This window comes from Fusarium fujikuroi, chromosome FFUJ_chr06 (assembly GCF_900079805.1).
Source record: "Fusarium fujikuroi IMI 58289 draft genome, chromosome FFUJ_chr06".
In the NCBI taxonomy this organism is placed as follows: domain Eukaryota; kingdom Fungi; phylum Ascomycota; class Sordariomycetes; order Hypocreales; family Nectriaceae; genus Fusarium; species Fusarium fujikuroi.
In genome coordinates, this window is record NC_036627.1 from 3536785 (window position 1) to 3555140 (window position 18356).

Here is an 18356-nt window from a genome sequence, read left to right on the forward strand (position 1 = left end):
CTCCGTTGGCAAATGTTCAATAAATCTCGGGCTTACATTGATGTCGTCAGCAAAGCGATGGGAAAATAAACTTCCCTAGGTGTTGCTTCAGACGCTTCAGGTAAGCTAAGATACATAGCACGCCAGGATGAGATAGATGTCTCAATAATCAAGCGCATAGCCTCTTCTCAAATGCTTCCCGTTATCTTCTCGAATGATCCTTAGCTCATGCCATTGAGCAGTGTGACTGGCCTGTACTCTAATTGTGGACAGGGCTTCCATCGTGTTTAAAAAAATTGTGTATTAATCTTATGAACTTGATCAGCTTCTGTTCTCTTAGCTATTGAAGCTTTAGTCGCCAGCCTGGATGTAATAGCTGACATGTTTATAGAGTTACATTATCACTACTGCTACTTTTATGGCTAAATTCTCCCTCTAAATAGTAAAGTATTTTTTTAAAGAGGCTTATATAAACCTTACGCAGCTAAGGTGGTAGCTATCCCCACCTGTGAAAGATAGGATTTCAAGAACCAGCTCGCTTTTATACTCCTTAAGTTCTTCTATAGATACGACCAAAACTAGAGATAGAACCAGAGAGTAGGTTAGGTCCATGGCCAAGAGAGCGAAGCTTTTTATAGATAAACAGCAAGTAGATCTTCAGGTATTAAAGGAAATCGGGCTCGAGTACTAGTTGTAGTTAGCATGAATTATGTACTGTAGGGCTTATAGTCAATCAAGATACCTTACAGGCAAGATGTCAGTCTAAAGGGGATCCTTACTCATCAGGAAGACGGCCTTCGTCAGCTATAATAGCAAAGGTAGAAGGTAAATAGTTAGTATAAAGCTGTAAGTCCCGCTTTACGTAAGGAGAAGCACAGGCACGACAAGGGCAATTAATATCCCCGGGCAATAAAAGGTAACTCTACCCTAACTTTCACAGAAGCTTGGTCCCGGTGCTCGAAACCAAGCACGCTCAGACAAATTTTAACTGTATCAGTAGGAATTAGTAAAATGGCGAGAAGACTTAGTACAATGTCTAAGTTGTGAGCTGAACGTTATTTGCAGTTGTTACTTGTGGCTGAGAGCTTGAATTAGCAGAGAGAACTTAGAATTATTGAGTAACAGTAGCTTCCAACAAGTTGCAACGAACTGACGATCACCCTATATGGAACAAGATCGAGATTTGTTGTGGATAAAGAACGACTATACGACTATACTATATGGGCAAGTTAGATTTTCTGCTGTTCGTGATGATAGTTGAGATAGATGCTTGTGTAGTATGATATAGTTTTGAGTGGATGTGGTTGGACTTAGGGACTTCCTCGCAAGTGATAGATATCAATGACTAAGTCTCCTGCGAATCCTGATGGCAGTGTTCTCCCTTGGTATTCTGTATTCCCACATGGTCTTCATTGGAGGCTCCTTATCCCCAAACTCCACGTCATAATTCATAACGAAATAAGCCAACACGACCTTCATGACGTGCGAGCCAAAGAATCGCCCCGGGCATGCGTTCTTCCCATAACCGAAGCCAAGAAAACTATCGTCAAGAGTCACAGCCGAACGAGACGCAGAAGTTCCGTCCGCAAAGCGAAACGGCTTGAAGGAGCCTGCATCTGCGTAAAAGTCCTCGTCCATATGTATGCTATGCATCGGGACTTCGATATGAACACCAGGCGGAACGTGAATACAATTGTCGAGAGTTATACCAGGGGAATTGACACGACGGGGGAGTGCAAAGAGGCCAAAGTCGGACCAGCGCATTGACTCGCGAATTGCTGAGTCGGCGAGGACGAGCTTGGAGATGGTTGCGCGATCCCAGGTCTTGTTAGAAGCCAAGACTGATGCTGCCTCATCGCGGAGTTGGGAGAAGGTCGAGGCTGCGTGTTCACCATTGCAAATGTCGCTGAGAACAGTGCTAAATGGAATTGACCCGCCTTGCACGAGGTTGAAATTAAGGATCATCATGCGATGACCTATGCGGTGAGGGTTGAGTTGAGAGGGGTCGCCAGTGGCGGCACTGGCTTCTACGATCCATTGGAGGATGTTGACCTAAATGACCTTCAGAAGCAGTCCGAATCGGGAGATGAAGAACTTACCGGCTTTTCTTGCAAAGGATCCCGATTCTTGTCCAGATACTGCTGTATAATTGGGGCACAGTACTTGATGCCTGCCTTTGTGTCCCGTCTGGAATTCCATGATATCAAGGGAGCCAGAATCGGCTTGAGGATTTTCGGAACTAAGGTTATGAACAAACCCTGAAATGGCATGTCGATAGCAAACCGGCGCATGGTCTCAAGGAACACTGCGTCTCTGCCTGCAATGTTTAAGGTTAATTAGCCATACTGACTGCTTTGTTGTCCGTGAAAACAACTCACATAGTGGAAATCCCACAAGAACTCTGTTCAGGCCTCGGGTGAATATTCTCTGCACAGCTGGCCAGAGCTTTACCTCTCTCCACTCTTGACTCATGCCGAACTGTTCATCCACGGCAAGACATAGTTCCTCCTGCAATTCAGCTGCAAACTCGTCGAATCTCTTGGTAATCCACTTGCGAATCACATCGACTGTGTAATTGCTTGGATAAACCTCCTGATCGCAGACGGTCCATTCAAAAGAAAGAGCTTCTGAGGCTGGATCGTGAGCTTGCAGCTCATTCTCACGTTTGTTGTAGATGGTCTTTAGTTGGGCGGGGGGAAGAATGAGAACTTTGCCTTTTCGAAATGAAGGAATGATGAATGGTTGATTGTGTCTTGAGTACTTAGGAAAGGGTCAGTGAGCCCATGTCTTTGTTGAATGCGTTACTCACTTTCTCGTATCCCTCCTTCATCCACTCTTCTGTTTTTGAGAAGCTACGGAGTTTTGCTCTGGTCCATGCAAACCATTCATCTTTTTGAACACCAACGCATGGTATTGTGCCGTAAAGACTATTGTTTATCGTATTTCTTCGCCATCCGAACCATCCTGTGACAAGCAAGACGAGCCCCAGAATCACGGAGATACCCATAGCGCAGCTTAGATATTCACAATTTGAGAGGAGCTTATACAGCCTGGAACGTCTTTAGAAACAAAGGGAAGACTAAGTGTAAAAAAGACAAAGTTGCGAGAACGATGCGACACAGGGAAGCATTATAAAGTGTCTGAAGGATGAAACGAGAGTAAGCGCTAACTCAGCAGTCGCAACCAATCGAATATGGATCGACAGACCTAACTCATAGCCTGTAAGCTGTCGAGGCTGTGTATCATTATCCAACTAGTTTAATTGGCTACGTCGGTCTATGGGCTCGCATTTCATGCATGGATATTCGGGTCGAGAAACGCCAAGAAGTGTACTCAAATCTGTGGTTGCGACTGCTACTGATCCACCCAATGTGACCAGCACTCAGCAACTTGCATCAATGCCCTGTGTTGAGGAGTCTGCTGGTTGCGGTTGCATATAAATCCAGTCGAGGGCTCTCCCAATTTGTTTTGGTGTTCAAGATTATGGCGCTGTAATCGCCTTCATCATTTCTCATCATCAGCGCGTCCTGACTGCAACAAAGTCTTCACGCTGCAGCAACAAGTCAGGCATTGTGGTATCATGTCTGAGTTGTGAGGGAGATGTGTTTTTTGCAATTGAGACTCGTGGCACAGAGCTTAAATTAGCAGAGAGAACTTATTATTCAACAAGGCTATCTGCGGCAGTGACTCTGAGGTGCATAACCGCTGCTCTCGCTTCTACTGTGGCTAGAGCACCTGTCAAGGATGGTAGAAGGATCAATATCACTCTTGGGGTGGTTATAACGTCAATTTGATCTTATTACCTATACCATAGTTATGCCAATATTTACATACTTTAGGAATGCTCTACCACTCATTTGCAGGTTTTTTTTGTATTGGCGGTCCAAAACTTGGTGCGTAATAATTGAGCCCTGGGTTTACTCGTCGCTAAATGGACCAACATAGATACTTTTCTTAATGGGTAATCCGTTGGTTGACAGTCCTAGTCCTTCCATCAACCTTGTCGTCTCGGCCAGGGGGTTTTCATCATTTTGTTTTTCAACGGCTTCCATCAATTCTCGGAATCTTCTGAGTTCTTCCATCCTTCCAGAATACTGATCATACTTCACGCCTCGAAAATTGAGCTCCTCATCTTGATATCATGTTAGTGACTGTTGGTTCCACTGCGTGCTTTACATACCAGTGAAGAGGGACTGGAAGACGTTCGCAATCGCCGAATTGTCGGACTGTCGGCTTCGCACTCCCAGTAACATCAGTGCAAAGGGTACAAGAAATCGATCCCCGACACAATCCTTAGCCACGAAGATTGCAGATCGAATTTGCTTTTGATCCACGATATGGCTTTCCCTGATACCGACTCGAAGTTCGCAGACTGATATTGCCCAGTCTGCCCAATTATTGGGTTTGTTCAATGCAGGACATATCACCGTAAAAAGGCCCCCATCAACGAGCTGCTGTATTGTCATTTCCACACACTTACCTTCGATATCTAGACAGCCTTAAGTAAGGTATTCTCCAAAGTAAAACTGGCCACGTCTCTTTTCGTGAAGCTCTGTAAGGTCTAGTTCTTCACGCAGCCACTCCAACGCATCAAGATCGCGAAGGAATGTTTTTTCGGGAAATTCTCGGGTATCAATCATTATGATTTTGGTATCTCCGAATTGTGGTTTTGGTTCAAAGTCTCTTGTGTGACAGTACATGGTATATTGGAGAAGGAAGAGAAGAGAACTAGACCAAGACATGAGATTGCAGGGGCTCTTGTTAAACCAGTTGCAGTGCCAAAGTAGGGTCTTTGAGTCTTGAAGTAACCTTTTCGGTTGGCAGCTGCAAAATATCTTGGCTGCATAACAACCCATCTCTATAATATGCCGTTCCCCCAAGGAAGGCTGGAGCCGTGACACGCGCGACACTCGTATCGCCCTTTGAGCGTGGGACATGGGGTCGAAAAAGATAAGTTGGGGTTTGGTCAAATGTAAATAAATTCTCCTGGTCAGTATTTGATTCAAAAAGCTGAGGCATGTTGTAAGGACTCCGAAGATGGAGTCAGATTGATCGTTGCAGAGACTCCAACGTGTGAGGCGCGTGATGCAAGCAAATAACACGGTAAGGGAGGATTTAAGAAATGAGTAAGAATCTAATGGTGCTCCATGACTGCATTGGACTGGGCTATATACTCCTGGGCCTTGATATCAGGTCCGCGGCGCGGGTACCTTTGCAGGCAACAAGGTTGACAGCACTGAACTCTTGAATTGCGTAATGGGTTGAAATGAGGTCGCATAACAGGAAATCGAGTTTCCTTATTGGTCTCTGGACTTGGTCCCCATTGAAACACCAACCAAAAAGGTTGAATTATGGCGTGATAAATCAACTGTGTGTGTATTCCAAGAATGCCTAGTGGACGGCTGACATGGGCTCAATCACAAGTGTAGGGAGGCCTACCAGACTATCAAGCACGCCGGTAGAGACGACCTTTGACCGCTGATGCGTAGTTTGAATTCTGACTCGCCTTGCTGCGCGTTGCCAATCCGGCGAGATCGATCTAGGTCAAGATCCACCATGCTAAAGACGCAAGGAAGAGCCGCACGATGATGACAGCGATCGACCTCGCTGCAATTTGCTCTTTGGTTGAGATCAAAAGACTCATTGGCATTGCCGCGAACAGGACAAGAACCTCCTGTTCTAGGATGTTGGATCCGCTGCATTCCCTCTTCTTCCATCAACTGAACACTGGATGCTCCGCACGCGATATTGAAGCCATCGCCAAGCAATCCACGTCTCTGGTATAACCAAAATTATGTATAAAATGATATCTAGTTATGTATTTTCTCTCTATCGCTATTTACTAAGTCTATTGATATTAAACCAATATTATCTATCGTATTATCCTGTTGCAATAAATGTTAGCATCTCCATAGGAAATAATACCGATATTGCAGCATAATTAAGGCCATACGTACGCAGGTGGCAAACATTCCAACAATTCGGGATCCCTTAGGCTGGACTGTCACCCAACCTTTTTGTATTCCATAAGGATATCCCGGAGTTTGTACATGTCGATTGAAAGTAGTGTTTATCTAGAAGAGTAAGCAACCGATTTTTGACGAGCGAGGTTTCGTTTGGCTTGGGTACCTTCATGCCCACGACAGTCGCTCCTCGTTCTTGAACCTCAAGACTCTTTAGTCGTTCTCCAGCACCCCCATCTATTATTAATGACACATTTGAATCATGTGAGTCCGAGAAGTTTCGTCGTCCAGGGAACTCTTCGTCGAATGGACCAGTGTTTCCAAGCTGCCGGTTATGGGAGGGATTAGCAAAGCGGAATTCCATGCCGGAGATATAGCAGACATCAAAGATCCAAACAACGATCTCAGTAAGGATTGATGAATACATGTCATCAGCTTCACCAAAGAAGACGCGTGTGAAGGGGAGTTTAAATTCGCTTGGTGGCTTATCGCCCCTGTTCCAATCGTAAAGAAGTCCCATCGGTGGAACTTGAGGATACCAGAGGCAGTTATTGCGCCAGCTGAGCTCATCAAGTGAGCCTTGTCGGCTAAGTTTGACGAGCTTTATGGCCTGCAAAATATCAGAAATTATATCTCAGTTCATGAAGTTATAATTGATAAGGAGAAGAGAGTCCAGTCAGATAGAAACTTACATCAAACTCAGCTTTGATTGCTAAAAGGCCGGGGGCTCCAGCTAAGCGCCATCGTGGAGTACCAGCCGGGTCGCCGGCCCAGCTAGATAGTACCCCATCCTCATAGATAAGAGCCATTGCTTTAACGCCAGATGTATGCAAGGCAAGCTCCCAGCCTTGGATATGTTGTGCATTAGGAAGATGAATGTCAACCATATTACCCTCATGTATGTACCCGATAACATAGCGCTCATGGCTGTGATTAATCAGGACCAGGCCAGAAACAAACACCCCCTCTGGTAGATTCACAAATGATACAGACATCCTATGCATCATGAGCGTTGGCGAGAAACTGAGGATGCGAGCTCGTAAAACTCGATTGCCATTGAGGAATGAATCATTCGGTTGGGTACTTGCACATGCCGCCGTGTGCCAGCAAGCTGAAGTATCATCTAAATCCGCAGAAGTCTCAAACCAAGTTTGTAGGGGCCTCCCTTGGCAAGGTATGTCCTCCATCTGAGACACTAGGCCATGCACTGTTTTCGCAAGGCTCCAAATTCGCTTGCGATTAGCCATATGAGGGTCATTTAGGGCCCAGATTTGGAGTGATGAGTAGAAGGCTCTCCATGATTCAGGCGGATGATCTATGACCTCGGGTATATACTCGAACTCGTGGCCTGGTTGGAACCGTGAGGCCCAGAATCTTTCAGTTAATTGAAGGGAGGCAAAGACCGGGGATGCAAGCCGTATTGCATGAATTTCTGAGGTTGATAGCAATACAGTGATTAACTGTAAGATATCTGGAGACAAGCGAAAGAAGGGGTCTTTAGTAAGGGCCTTAGTGTTGAATGTGACATGACTTAGGAATATATCGTTCTGTAAGCGAGCTGTTTGTTGGATTGCATTGGCTAGGGCGGGGATGTGAAACGGATCTGATCGAAAGGGATTGGGTATAGTTCGTGGGTCAGGGAAGCGAGTATCTTGTGTCGGCACTTCGAACCCTTTTTCCAGTATGCTTGCTCCTCCATAGTCATGACCCCAGTTCAGGAAGGCTTCTTGGCCAGTTGGCATGGACAAACACGCCGCAAATAAGTGGCCCAGGTTCGGGGTGGAATACTTTGTGAAGATACTCCAGCAAGATGCGTGAAATCCATAGCCCCAAGCCGAGACATCTTCATCTAGGGAGCGTGTGAAAATGGTTGGTCTACTGGGTGTCAAAGCCACATCGATAGTGGTACCTGGCCCAGTATCGTCGTCGTAGCGCTTCTTTGGATCATCTGGAGCGGTTCCAAAAAATTCATCGTCGTTGTTGCTCCGTCGGCCGACACCAGAAACAGCGACATGGTCCACTAAATCGCTCTCAACCCAGACTGGTCAAATTAGAATCTAGGTACTGTAGCCAATAGTGACAGGGACTTACTTGCTCGAAACTCCTGGAGCCATGTTTCGCCAGTCTGTGCAGTGATATGAATTCCGCATAGAGTACAGTATATCATGGCTTGTTGAGGATTTCTATGTGACACCTTGTGTGATGTATGGAAATGGAATGCGATGAGTGATAAATCGATGCTGTGACCAAATAGCCCCGCCCCCAGCCTGAACCTTTAGGCATAAAACCGCCGCTATGTCATGTCAAGCGCCGTTGTTCTAGTTGTCACGCATTCACAGTTGAATGTGCCTTGGTCGCAAGGTTAGGATTGGACCATGGCTGGGAGCTTAAATCAGCAGAGAGAACTCAGTACACCAAGGTGGAGAAAATAAAGGCGGACAAAGACGTGTGAACCCTCTCCAAAGCCCATGTCGGCAGGCCTCCCTTTCTTCCTCGTTCCATTTACCGTACCAGACTAACATTACATAAATCAATTTATTGAGTTCCCGGTTCTATTCTCTAATAAACAACTGACGATGGGCGGAGCACAAAAGAAGTCCCGAGCCTATGTAATCTCATCATCCCGCGATACCCGATATTGCCGTTCCTCCACCTTTTAAACATCTGGGGTATCTACAGTGAGTACACAACTTTCATCACTCATTAGATTTAATTCGCTGCCACAGGCTACCGATCCAAGTAATGACTGTCGTCAGAGTTGCAGCATGTCATGTTTCTCCCATCTTCCTCTCCGCGAAGGCTACAACCTCAAAAGCAATTAGCTTAATCAAGCAGGCGGCAAAGAAAAAAGCAAATCTAGTCGTGTTCCCGGAAACATATATCTCGGCGTTTCCAATATGGAGCTCAATACGAGCTCCTACCGAGAACCACGATCTTTTTAGGCAAATGGCACATGAGTCCATCTTTGCCGATGGCGATGAAATTCATGCCATTCGAAGCATCGCCAAACAGGAAAATATCATGGTCAGCGTAGGCTTTTCCGAAAAAGCGCGCTTCAGCAGCGCGACTTTATACAACTCAAATGTCTTGATTGCAGACTCTGGAGAGGTTCTGATTCATCATCGGAAATTAATGCCTACGTTCTTTGAGAAGCTTACTTGGGCACCTGGCGATGGAAACGGCCTGCGCGTTGCAGATTCACCGTACGGAAAAATTGGGAATTTGATTTGCGGAGAGAATACCAACCCTTTGGCTCGGTATAGCCTCATGGCTCAAGGGGAGAACATTCATATCTCGACTTGGCCACCGATCTGGCCAACCCGAGTTGCTCCCCCAGGCAAAACTTTAGAATCTTCTGAGGGGACTTCAGATAAGCCTAACTACGATAACGTTACCGCAAACAGAACAAGGGCAGCTGCTCATTGCTTCGAAGCCAAGTGTTTCGGTGTTCTGTGTTCGGGTGTCCTGGGAGAAGACGCCATTAACGCGGTTTCTGGAGGTTCAGCATACTTAACTGAGGTGCTGCAGCAGTCTCAGCGTGGCGCGACTCAATTTCTTGATCCTACCGGAGCTCCTTTGAAGGGATTCACTATCGACAGTCAGACCGGGGAGGCTGTAGCCACCGACTTTCTGCAGCATGATGAAGGAATTCTTTATGCTGATCTTGATATCGAGAACTGTATTGAAGGGAAGCAGTATCATGATGTTGTTGGAGGATATCAGCGCTTGGATGTTTTCGATCTCAAGGTGAACCGTACTCGAAGGGAGCCAGTTACTTTCACTGAAGACCTTGGCAAGATTCCATCTCAAGATTGGCAACCCGTTGACTAAGGGGGTTCTGCTCAGTTAGATACCGAGACAGCTGATTTTAAATTATCTCATTGCATCGTCGAGATGCCAAATAAGCCAATTGTCCCTCTCTCCAACCATGAAGGATTCTTCTAACTGCTTACTCTCGTGACCTGCCCAATCCGGCAGCTTATGTCATTCAATTCCTCCCTCAAGTGAGGGGCAGCATTTTCAACAATTGGAACTTGAGATATTTATGATAGTCTTCTCACCCGGGACGTCGAAATGGGCGATCAGAAGGTCTCCAGCGTTATTGAGCGCCCGCTTCCCAACGGCGTCATCTATGACATGTCAACCGTCGGGCATGTGCGCATCACGCTTCCTGAATCTTCAACCTGGTCAAGTGGACTTCATTGGCATGAAACTCATGATGAATACTTGAAAGTGGTGAAAGGAACAATTCGAGTTCGCCTGGGAGATTCGCGACAAGTCATCAGCGCTACCGATGGCAATCAGCCCGAGATCAAAGTGCCGCGCTACGCTTGGCATGAATGGCAGCGAGCCGCACCAAACGGCGAAGAGGTCATCGTGATTGAGAGGACGGATCCGGATGACAACGATAAAGCCATCTTCTTCTGGAATCTGAATGGTGTCATTCTCAACAGCCCCAAGTTGCTGGATGATAAGGCCTCGGTGGTTTCTCGCTTACCTACAAGGCTGCAAGGGCTGTTTCTCGATATTTGGATTCCTCTGAACTTGTTCATCATTTTTCGAACCTTGGACAATATCCCTGTATTTTTGAATATGCCTAATGTCTCGCGAGTGTCTCATAATAGACTGAGGTCCTTCCTACGGAATGTCGATATAGCGGTCTCGCATCTCATTCTACTTGTTGCTTCGTGCGTTGGTTGGGTTCTAGGGTTGCAGCCAGTTCAACGGAGATACACGCCTGAAGACGCATATGCGACATGGCATTCGCGACGGGATAATGCCAAGAAGATCACATAATCCGTCAACAGACTCAGAGATTTGAGGTTGTAATCAAGTTCCTCTACTCCACGATACAGTGAGCCAAGCAGCGACAGATCAGAATTTTGAGACAGCTGTATTATTGTGATATACTATCTCAATATCCAATTGGGATAACAAGAGTTTATAGAATCTCATGGAAAGAATAACATTTTATTATGCATCGCCAACTGAAACAACTTTTATGCCGCGCCATTGATCAAAAAAAAACCACCAACCTACTCAACAATAGGTCCGTTATACTCCTTTCGCGCCCATGCGAAATAGTAAATGACACTGAAGATGACGAGGCCACCAGTGACCACGACACTGTAGTTCATCATATCCACGGTAGGTTCCACCATGGGAGGCCAGAAACTGAAGAAACCCACTACGATGAGGTAGCACATGGCGAAGATGTTGTTGGCGATGCCAAAAGCACCCTTGAGATGGAACGGGCCCCAAACAAGCTCAGCTCCAGTGGTGTTGGCCAAGGCTGGGAGATCAGATGAGCCGGGCAGCGTAAAGCCCTTGGTGAGGCGACGGTAGAGCAGAAGACCGGCGGCGATAAGGTACGAGGAGTAGAGGCAAGAAATGGAGAGAGAAGTGACATTTTGGAACGCAACAGGCGAACCAATGTTAATGAGTGACAAGAGGATGGAAATCACGGCAGTACAAAGGACTGAGTACACAGGGACGGTGGTTCGGTCGCTGACCTTTGACAGGGTGCGCCAGCCGGGAAGACCACGGTCGCGAGCAAAAGACCAGAAGACACGAGAGGTCGATGCAAGCATACCGACAGTGGCGCAGGCAGCAAGAAGAACAATGATGGCAGACATGACGGTCGCGCCGGCTCTTGAGTTTGTCGCCTGCTTGAAGATGTACATGTAAGGGAAGCCGAGCATTCCGGGGCCTGAGGCCATCGCGTCGTCGAGGTTGCCCATGCAGAACACCATGGCGATGACCATGGCGAAGCCGCAGGCGCCGTTGATGCAGAGACTGAGAAGGATGGAGGTGGGGACGACGACGGATGGATTGACGGTTTCTTCGGACATCTAGAGACTGTCAGTGAAAGCTCATGGAGGCGAGATATGAGGACTTACGTGGAAAGCGGCATCAGTTCCAACAAAGGAAAAGGCATTACCCATCATACCAACCATGAACGAGATGCCATTAGTCGACCATCCACCGTTATTAACGAATGTGCCAAAGACATCCGACGCAGACGCATGAGGTCCAAGAGTAACAAGGGGGATCAAGATAGCAAAGAAACCGAGAATGTGGAGGATCAAGATCAATCCCTCAAACTTGGGCAGCACCGAACTGACAAGGGTGTTGATAAAGACGGCAAACCCAAAGATGGCCCAGAACAGCAATGTTCCTTGCCAAAGCTCAGGCTGGAAGTCGGGATAATTGAGCGTCGCCATTCCCAAGATCATGTTTCCCGTGAGCAGGGCGCTGGACGATACTGAGCCTTGCCATCCGCCGACCGTGAGCATGCCTGTGAGGTGACTGAGGAATTTAGAACACGACCGCGGCGCCATCATAGCGACCCTGGAGACAATGTTAGTTGAGCGTTGAAAGACGGAGATGATGTGACTTGCCAGTGGTATTGTCCTCCAGACGTAGGTGCCATCGAGACCAGCTCGCACATGGTAGCAAAGACACTAAAGTTACCGACCCAAACGACAAGGAAGCTGTAAATAACACCGGCTGTACCACCATTGTTGAGGCCCTGGGCGAAGAGAACAGTGATGGCTTCCCAGGTGATGAGAATAGTACAGCTGAATCCCAGAATCGTCATGAACCCAAAGTTGCGCTGAGCTGTCAGTCGATGCACCTCAATGACGGACAGTGTAACGTACCCGGAGGACCTGCTTCTTCCCCATCCGCTCCAGCTGATCCTTATCATGATAATTGCTCGTCGAGCTCCGTCCAGAATCTGGCTCTGCCTTTGCCGAGACATTGACATCGCCTGCCGCCTTGACGGTGGCATTGTTGCCCATCTCAAAGCTGGGTTTGTTAACACTCTCCATGATGTTGCACCGGAAATAACAACGGGAGAGAAATTCGAGAAGAGAAGGATTGAGGAGAGAAGAATAAAAAAGCTAAAAGTAACTGCAGGAGGAGAAGGAAGGGGAAAAGAAAAAGGTACAGGAATGTTGGTTGCACCCCTGGGAAAGGTCGCGACTACGGTAGAGCTAAGGTAGCATTGGGGACGGCCGCCACCAACCGAGGCTGGGAATAAGACTGGGTATGATATGTTACAGATTAACTCAATCGTCTTAGTATGAGTATACTGTACATCTACAGCGACGTTGCGTTGCGTTGTGTTGCTCCGCTATCTGTCCCGTACCGTATCAAACCGGACATGCCCTCGCCCCTCCTGTTGCTGATCCGGCAGAATGCACCGATGCCCCCCGGAGAGTCCACTAACAGGGCCTAACAAGGGGCCCCTCCCACCGGGCTTTTTGTAGGGCCAGGGTCCCCATGTCTTTTCAGTGACTTAACGGCGTTACAGGGGACCGCAATCAACGAGCCAAATTGACAGTCGTTTGACGGGGAGCTATTTGCGACATAAACTGTCAGCATAAATTGAAAATTTCTTTTTTTCGCCGTGTCTCCCCGCAAATAAGATCGCCGCCCCTCCGTTTGACCATTTCAAGGCTAAGACGTTCAGGTGAGGTTTATTGGCTTAGAGTTCTATTGATTCATGGCTCGTTACAAGCGAGCGGCACGGAGCGACCTGAATAAACGCCACAGACGACGATTTGAGAGATACGTTCTCGCTCGACAGCGGAAAGGGGGGCCTGGGCGTGCTCAAACTCTAGAGCCACCAGATCTGGATAGATCAGGGCCGGCTTATTTTCCTCTTTCCAGGTGCCTGGGAGCAAGGATCCATACTGTTACGTACCGTGCTGTTGGCTGACCTGCTCTATTCGTTATGGTGATGTATCATAATCATATGCAACCGAGCGAACCACTGAGCCCCTGTATGTCAGAAAAAAATGTTTTCTCTTCACCCTTTCTTTTTCCAAGTGGTCTTACGTTTGTTATGCTGTTGGTTAGAGGGAATTCATGCACGCCTGACAAACATTTCATCTTGCTTTTTCTCAGAGTGCTTGCAGCTTTTCTGATACAAAACGTTCTATATTTAACGCAGCGAATGGGCTTTTTTACTCTAAATTCGTACACTTGCATAAAACGTTGCTGCGCTGTAACCAAAATCTCGGAGGGATGAATAACCGAGAAAACAAACATGACTGAGAAAAAAAAGAAATTACCTTGCCTCATGTTTGTCGGGATGCTGCATCCTGCGTGGTCTCTATGTCTACCTGCCACGTCTGATGGATCAAGATCTTCTGACTTGAGTGGCTGGAGCGACTCTGTCCATCCCAGCTCCTCTCATGGTCATGTTTCGGCTTCTTAGCAAAGTCCTCCATCTCGTGAATCTCACTGCGCTGCGTCTTGGACGCATGATCCAGGGCTCGCGATCTGCTGCTCTGCCCTGTCTTTGACTTGTACCCCGCGTAGCCGGGCCTGTTTGTCGGGTACCCATTGCTGCTCGACTTGCCCTGCCTTCGAAGATCGTCGACGCGGATCTGCCCGGACTCCAGGCTGTCGAGGAAGGGCTTGAAGTTGGGCAGGCATACGGTAAGGATGGCGAGGCACTGCACTAGCTGGATGGTGATGGAGGCGGGCCAGATGCTAAACGAGTGATCGGCAGAGTCGAATGCCTTGTTGGAGTAGTGGATTTGCGCTGCGATTGCCGGTGTCACACTATTAAAAGGTTGTTAGCCATGGCGTGGAGAACAAAAGAAAAGAAAACCACGCAGTACGTACAATATTCTGCTGCCAAAAACGCTCATCACAAGGATCTTTTTTGACCACGAGGTCTGGATCTTGACCACGTTCTCTGCCATAATGATGACGATGACGATGTCGGTGATGATGTTGGCGGTAGAGTAGTACGTCCAAAATGCTTTGAGATTGATGCATTTATCGTTATCGCCGTACAGCCATGGTGTCGGCGGTTGACATTGGAAGAAATTGACGAGGAGCGCCGTGACGCCCCAAACACCGACGACGGCTTCGCAGGCGATGATGATCCATTTTTGGCTCTTGGGCGCCATGATCCGTAGACTCATTGTACCTGATAACTTGCAGCAAAGAAGCGAGGCGATGAGCATCGTGTTGGTCGCATATTGGCTCTGTACGAGGGTGTATTAGTTGTTTGTTCTGTTGTCGCGGGGCCGTCTGGGTGTTACCTTGAAGAAGGTGTCTCGATCGCTGGCGCTGAGAACATCAAAATGTTGACCGAGTCCATGCTCGCACGCATTAAAGACAGTCGCTGTCTGACAAGCCGCGAGCACCTGCGCGCATAAATATAAGCATGTTGGAATGCATAAAGCGAGATGGATGTCTTACAGTTGCGACAATGATGAGAACATCGTCAACCCTCAATGTCTTGATCATGTAAAGCTTGGTGCCAGTCCTAACTAAGCATGATAATATCGCAATGACAAGAAACATCAACGACAAGACCTGTATAAGCGGCGACTTGTTACTGCCGGTGATGATTCGTTGGTTCGAACTCATATTGGGCCGATGAATGCAGCAATTGCTGCGCAAAAAGAGCGAAAGGATATTACGAAAAGAGAGAGAGATTCACAAAAACGATATTAAATTCGAGCGACGATGAATTCAGAGACAAAAGGGTATCACAGTTAAAGCTAAGACACAGCTGACAGTGGAGCGTAGATTAAGGGAAGGGAAGCTTCAGCTAAGGTACAGTTACGGTACTTCAAATCATGGTGTGAAGGAAATCTCACAGGCACAGGTACAGGTACAGGCGCGGCAGAAAACTGGTATTGGGCATATCCCGGAAACGGTGATGGTAACGGTTATTGACACCCAAAAGCAGTTTGGAACCTTTTTCGTGAAACGGGACGTGAGGACCAATAAATGGGAGGAATGAAGCTATATCACAATTACGTAGGAATCTCCCCCCTCCCCTCAGACCAGCCTGTGAGGCCATGTCTGCAAGAGAAGAAAAAGCAAATCTCCAACATGGGTAGTCCCCCCCCCCCTGTTGTATTCTGCGCTATAATTCCATGGTCCTATTGATGTGATGTGAAAAGGCGCCAATGATGCTTGATATCGCGTAGAGGAGAATTATGCAGCTGAGCGGCTCAGCAACGACGAGCAATCCGAAACAGCCGATCTTCCAGTGAAATTTCGCCGGTTGGAAGTTTATCTGTACATAAAGCTGTACATTATTGCAGATCGCAATATTTGAAAAACTGTGCAATCGTGGCACAATTATCAACACGGCTGAGGTTCTTTACATCGATTGGTAGGGCTAAGTGAGCCTCAGACTAAGAGTTAGTCTACACCCCGCTGTTAGTGTAAATCTTCATGTGAAGAGGAGCTCTGTCTCGTTATCGTTACCGAACCAGTCCGTGCTTCTACTGTAAAACCCCCCTCCCTGAATCTGGGTCAGCGCGTTAAACCCAATGGGTCTACTATCCGAGCGGAGATCGATCCGCGGGTTACAATTAGCAAAACGACCTTCCAAACTCTGTTTAGACCTTTTTTTCCCGGCGGATCTATTCGGGCGGATCATCCGGTGGAAGAAGAGAAAAAAATGGTTCGAATTCTCTTCGCGGAATTATGCACTGCTCATCAGAAATTTCCGCCTGCATGTCCTGGTGAACTTCCTACAGTGGCGTGGCTTGCTGCTAACGAGGGCAAAGATCGCTGTGGACATGGGTGTCTGGGCTTTTTGACCAACCGTTTCTCGTGGGTGCCTCGGTACTGCAAGCCCTCTCCGCTGAGTGGCTTTATTGTCAACCGAAAAGGGCATCGAGCTTCCGATTGCTCGTTTTTCTGATGGTACGAGTAGAGAGGAAGGATTTGGATTGCGAGTTTTGATGGGCTGATGGGTTTGCTTATTTCCGCCGTGGGCTCCACTGGGGATAAATTGGCTGGACTCATGCTCTGATTAGCTCGGGTAGGTTGTTTGCTGTGGCAGGCCTCTCTACCACTGAATGCAACTCAATTCAGTTAATTTATCCTTTTGTGCTACCATCCCAAACGTGGTGTCACATACCCAATACAACGGCAAGATGACTCTCAAACTCATCGAGGTCGACACTGCTACTGATTTCGAAGAGCTCATCGCATGTCAATGGGAATCTTACGAAAATCCCCTCCAGCCATTCTTTCGCATGTTTTGTCCTCTCAATGCTCCAACACACGCAGAATCTCTCAAGGAGTCAGTAGCGCTTCAGCTCAAATGGCACAGTGAAGACCCAACAAGCTACTGGGCAAAAGTGGTGAACGACGATGGCAAAATCGTGGGTGGTTGTTTATGGAAGATTTGTTCCGAGAATCCGTTCGATACAGATGAGGATCATTCCTACGCTTATTGGCAGCCGGAAGGGGAGAGACGAGAGTTTATCACACAAGCTCTGAAACAATTCGATGCGCCTAGAGCGCGGATGGGGGCTAGACCTCAAGTCTGTAAGTTTTCTATTCAGAGGTTCTGGGGAATGGGACTAAACCCGATTTAGATGTCAATATCGTCTTTACACATCCAGACCATCGTCGCCAAGGCGTGGCGAATGTTATTATGAACTGGAGCAAGCAGAAGGCTGATGAGATGGGTGTTGAGCTATGGCTTGATGCGACAGAGCAGGGCGTGCCTGTTTATGAGAAGCATGGATTCACTGTCGTCAATGTCAACACCATACAGCCTACCAAAGAGAATCCCGGTGAAGAATGGCATAAGGTTAAGGAAGAATTAGGTCCTATGACGTTCAGACAAATGTGGAGGCCTGCTGGTGGTGATTATCAAGAAGGAAAAACGGTCAAGCCCTGGGAGACTGTTGAGATCAAGTCTGAGCCTGAGCTGGCGTATGTAGAGTCTCATGCAGCTTAGGCGAGATGGGGGCGATGGAGTTGACAGTTGGCATGTTCGATAGAGTTAAGATTAGCGTCCGTTTCATGTAAATGACCGATGTGATGGGGAGTGGTGTACATGTCAGACATGCATGGAAGAAGGAAATAATAATTTGGTGATCGTCGTTTGGCTTGTGTCACCAGACCCGTAACTGTCCCGCTTACCAGCTGAGCTACGATCTGCAGTAGCAAACAATTTGCCTGATTGTCGTGATCTATCGCTTGCTTGTTGCTCAACAACAGCCACGGTGAAATTGTCATCACCATTATCTCATTGGGTTTGATCAATGATGAGTAGACTATTGATTAGAATACTGGCGACGGACGGTGTACACAGGCATGGTTTGCAGCACGTTCCTAAAGAGCTAGATACGCTAATAACCCTTACTCAAGCATGATGATACCTTTCATATCATTAGAGTGATTGTTCATTGCATTAATCATCAATTGTGTAATAGCGGAAACCTCATAGTCATGGTAGGAAACCTTATCTGTGGTGTTTACCCTGAAGCCGGTCATTAATCATGATTTTGAGCGCAAAATCAACATCATACTGAGCAGAACTCTTAAGATTTTATCAAACTTCAGAAACGAAACTTAGAAGAGTTCTGGCGTTATCATATTAATCACGTTATCTTTGCTATTTATTGATGG

At 47.3% G+C, this 18356-nt stretch overlaps 8 protein-coding genes; 3 read left to right on the plus strand and 5 right to left on the minus strand.

Moving 5' to 3' along the window:
- Nucleotides 1–1317: 1317 nt before the first annotated feature.
- FFUJ_06429 (related to cycloheximide-inducible protein CIP70 (cytochrome P450 family)) lies at nucleotides 1318–2986 on the minus strand (the record flags this gene model as incomplete). XM_023579753.1 has 4 exons in its annotated part: nucleotides 1318–2031; nucleotides 2079–2296; nucleotides 2358–2739; nucleotides 2789–2986. 4 exons carry the CDS (start codon nucleotides 2984–2986, stop codon nucleotides 1318–1320), a joined length of 1512 nt encoding a protein of 503 aa, XP_023432533.1.
- A 910-nt stretch (nucleotides 2987–3896) lies between these two features.
- Nucleotides 3897–4998, minus strand: FFUJ_06430 (uncharacterized protein; the record flags this gene model as incomplete). XM_023579754.1 has 4 exons in its annotated part: nucleotides 3897–4111; nucleotides 4160–4433; nucleotides 4460–4468; nucleotides 4747–4998. 4 exons carry the CDS (start codon nucleotides 4996–4998, stop codon nucleotides 3897–3899), a joined length of 750 nt encoding a protein of 249 aa, XP_023432890.1.
- Nucleotides 4999–5414: 416 nt separating this feature from the next.
- FFUJ_06431 (uncharacterized protein) lies at nucleotides 5415–8109 on the minus strand (the record flags this gene model as incomplete). XM_023579755.1 has 5 exons in its annotated part: nucleotides 5415–5756; nucleotides 5937–6053; nucleotides 6109–6552; nucleotides 6635–7983; nucleotides 8034–8109. The coding sequence occupies 5 exons, from the start codon at nucleotides 8107–8109 to the stop codon at nucleotides 5415–5417; spliced, it is 2328 nt and encodes a 775-aa protein (XP_023432534.1).
- Nucleotides 8110–8684: 575 nt separating this feature from the next.
- FFUJ_06432 (related to aliphatic nitrilase) lies at nucleotides 8685–9773 on the plus strand (the record flags this gene model as incomplete). Its single annotated transcript, XM_023579756.1, has 1 exon — nucleotides 8685–9773. The coding sequence occupies one exon, from the start codon at nucleotides 8685–8687 to the stop codon at nucleotides 9771–9773; it is 1089 nt and encodes a 362-aa protein (XP_023432535.1).
- Nucleotides 9774–10016: 243 nt separating this feature from the next.
- On the plus strand, nucleotides 10017–10739 carry FFUJ_06433 (uncharacterized protein; the record flags this gene model as incomplete). Its single annotated transcript, XM_023579757.1, has 1 exon — nucleotides 10017–10739. The coding sequence occupies one exon, from the start codon at nucleotides 10017–10019 to the stop codon at nucleotides 10737–10739; it is 723 nt and encodes a 240-aa protein (XP_023432536.1).
- A 239-nt stretch (nucleotides 10740–10978) lies between these two features.
- FFUJ_06434 (related to GABA transport protein) lies at nucleotides 10979–12775 on the minus strand (the record flags this gene model as incomplete). XM_023579758.1 has 4 exons in its annotated part: nucleotides 10979–11794; nucleotides 11843–12293; nucleotides 12326–12579; nucleotides 12605–12775. 4 exons carry the CDS (start codon nucleotides 12773–12775, stop codon nucleotides 10979–10981), a joined length of 1692 nt encoding a protein of 563 aa, XP_023432537.1.
- Nucleotides 12776–14029: 1254 nt separating this feature from the next.
- On the minus strand, nucleotides 14030–15338 carry FFUJ_06435 (related to integral membrane protein; the record flags this gene model as incomplete). XM_023579759.1 has 4 exons in its annotated part: nucleotides 14030–14519; nucleotides 14583–14950; nucleotides 15008–15112; nucleotides 15168–15338. The coding sequence occupies 4 exons, from the start codon at nucleotides 15336–15338 to the stop codon at nucleotides 14030–14032; spliced, it is 1134 nt and encodes a 377-aa protein (XP_023432538.1).
- A 1529-nt stretch (nucleotides 15339–16867) lies between these two features.
- FFUJ_06436 (related to GNAT family acetyltransferase) lies at nucleotides 16868–17682 on the plus strand (the record flags this gene model as incomplete). XM_023579760.1 has 2 exons in its annotated part: nucleotides 16868–17264; nucleotides 17315–17682. The coding sequence occupies 2 exons, from the start codon at nucleotides 16868–16870 to the stop codon at nucleotides 17680–17682; spliced, it is 765 nt and encodes a 254-aa protein (XP_023432539.1).
- Nucleotides 17683–18356: the final 674 nt, after the last annotated feature.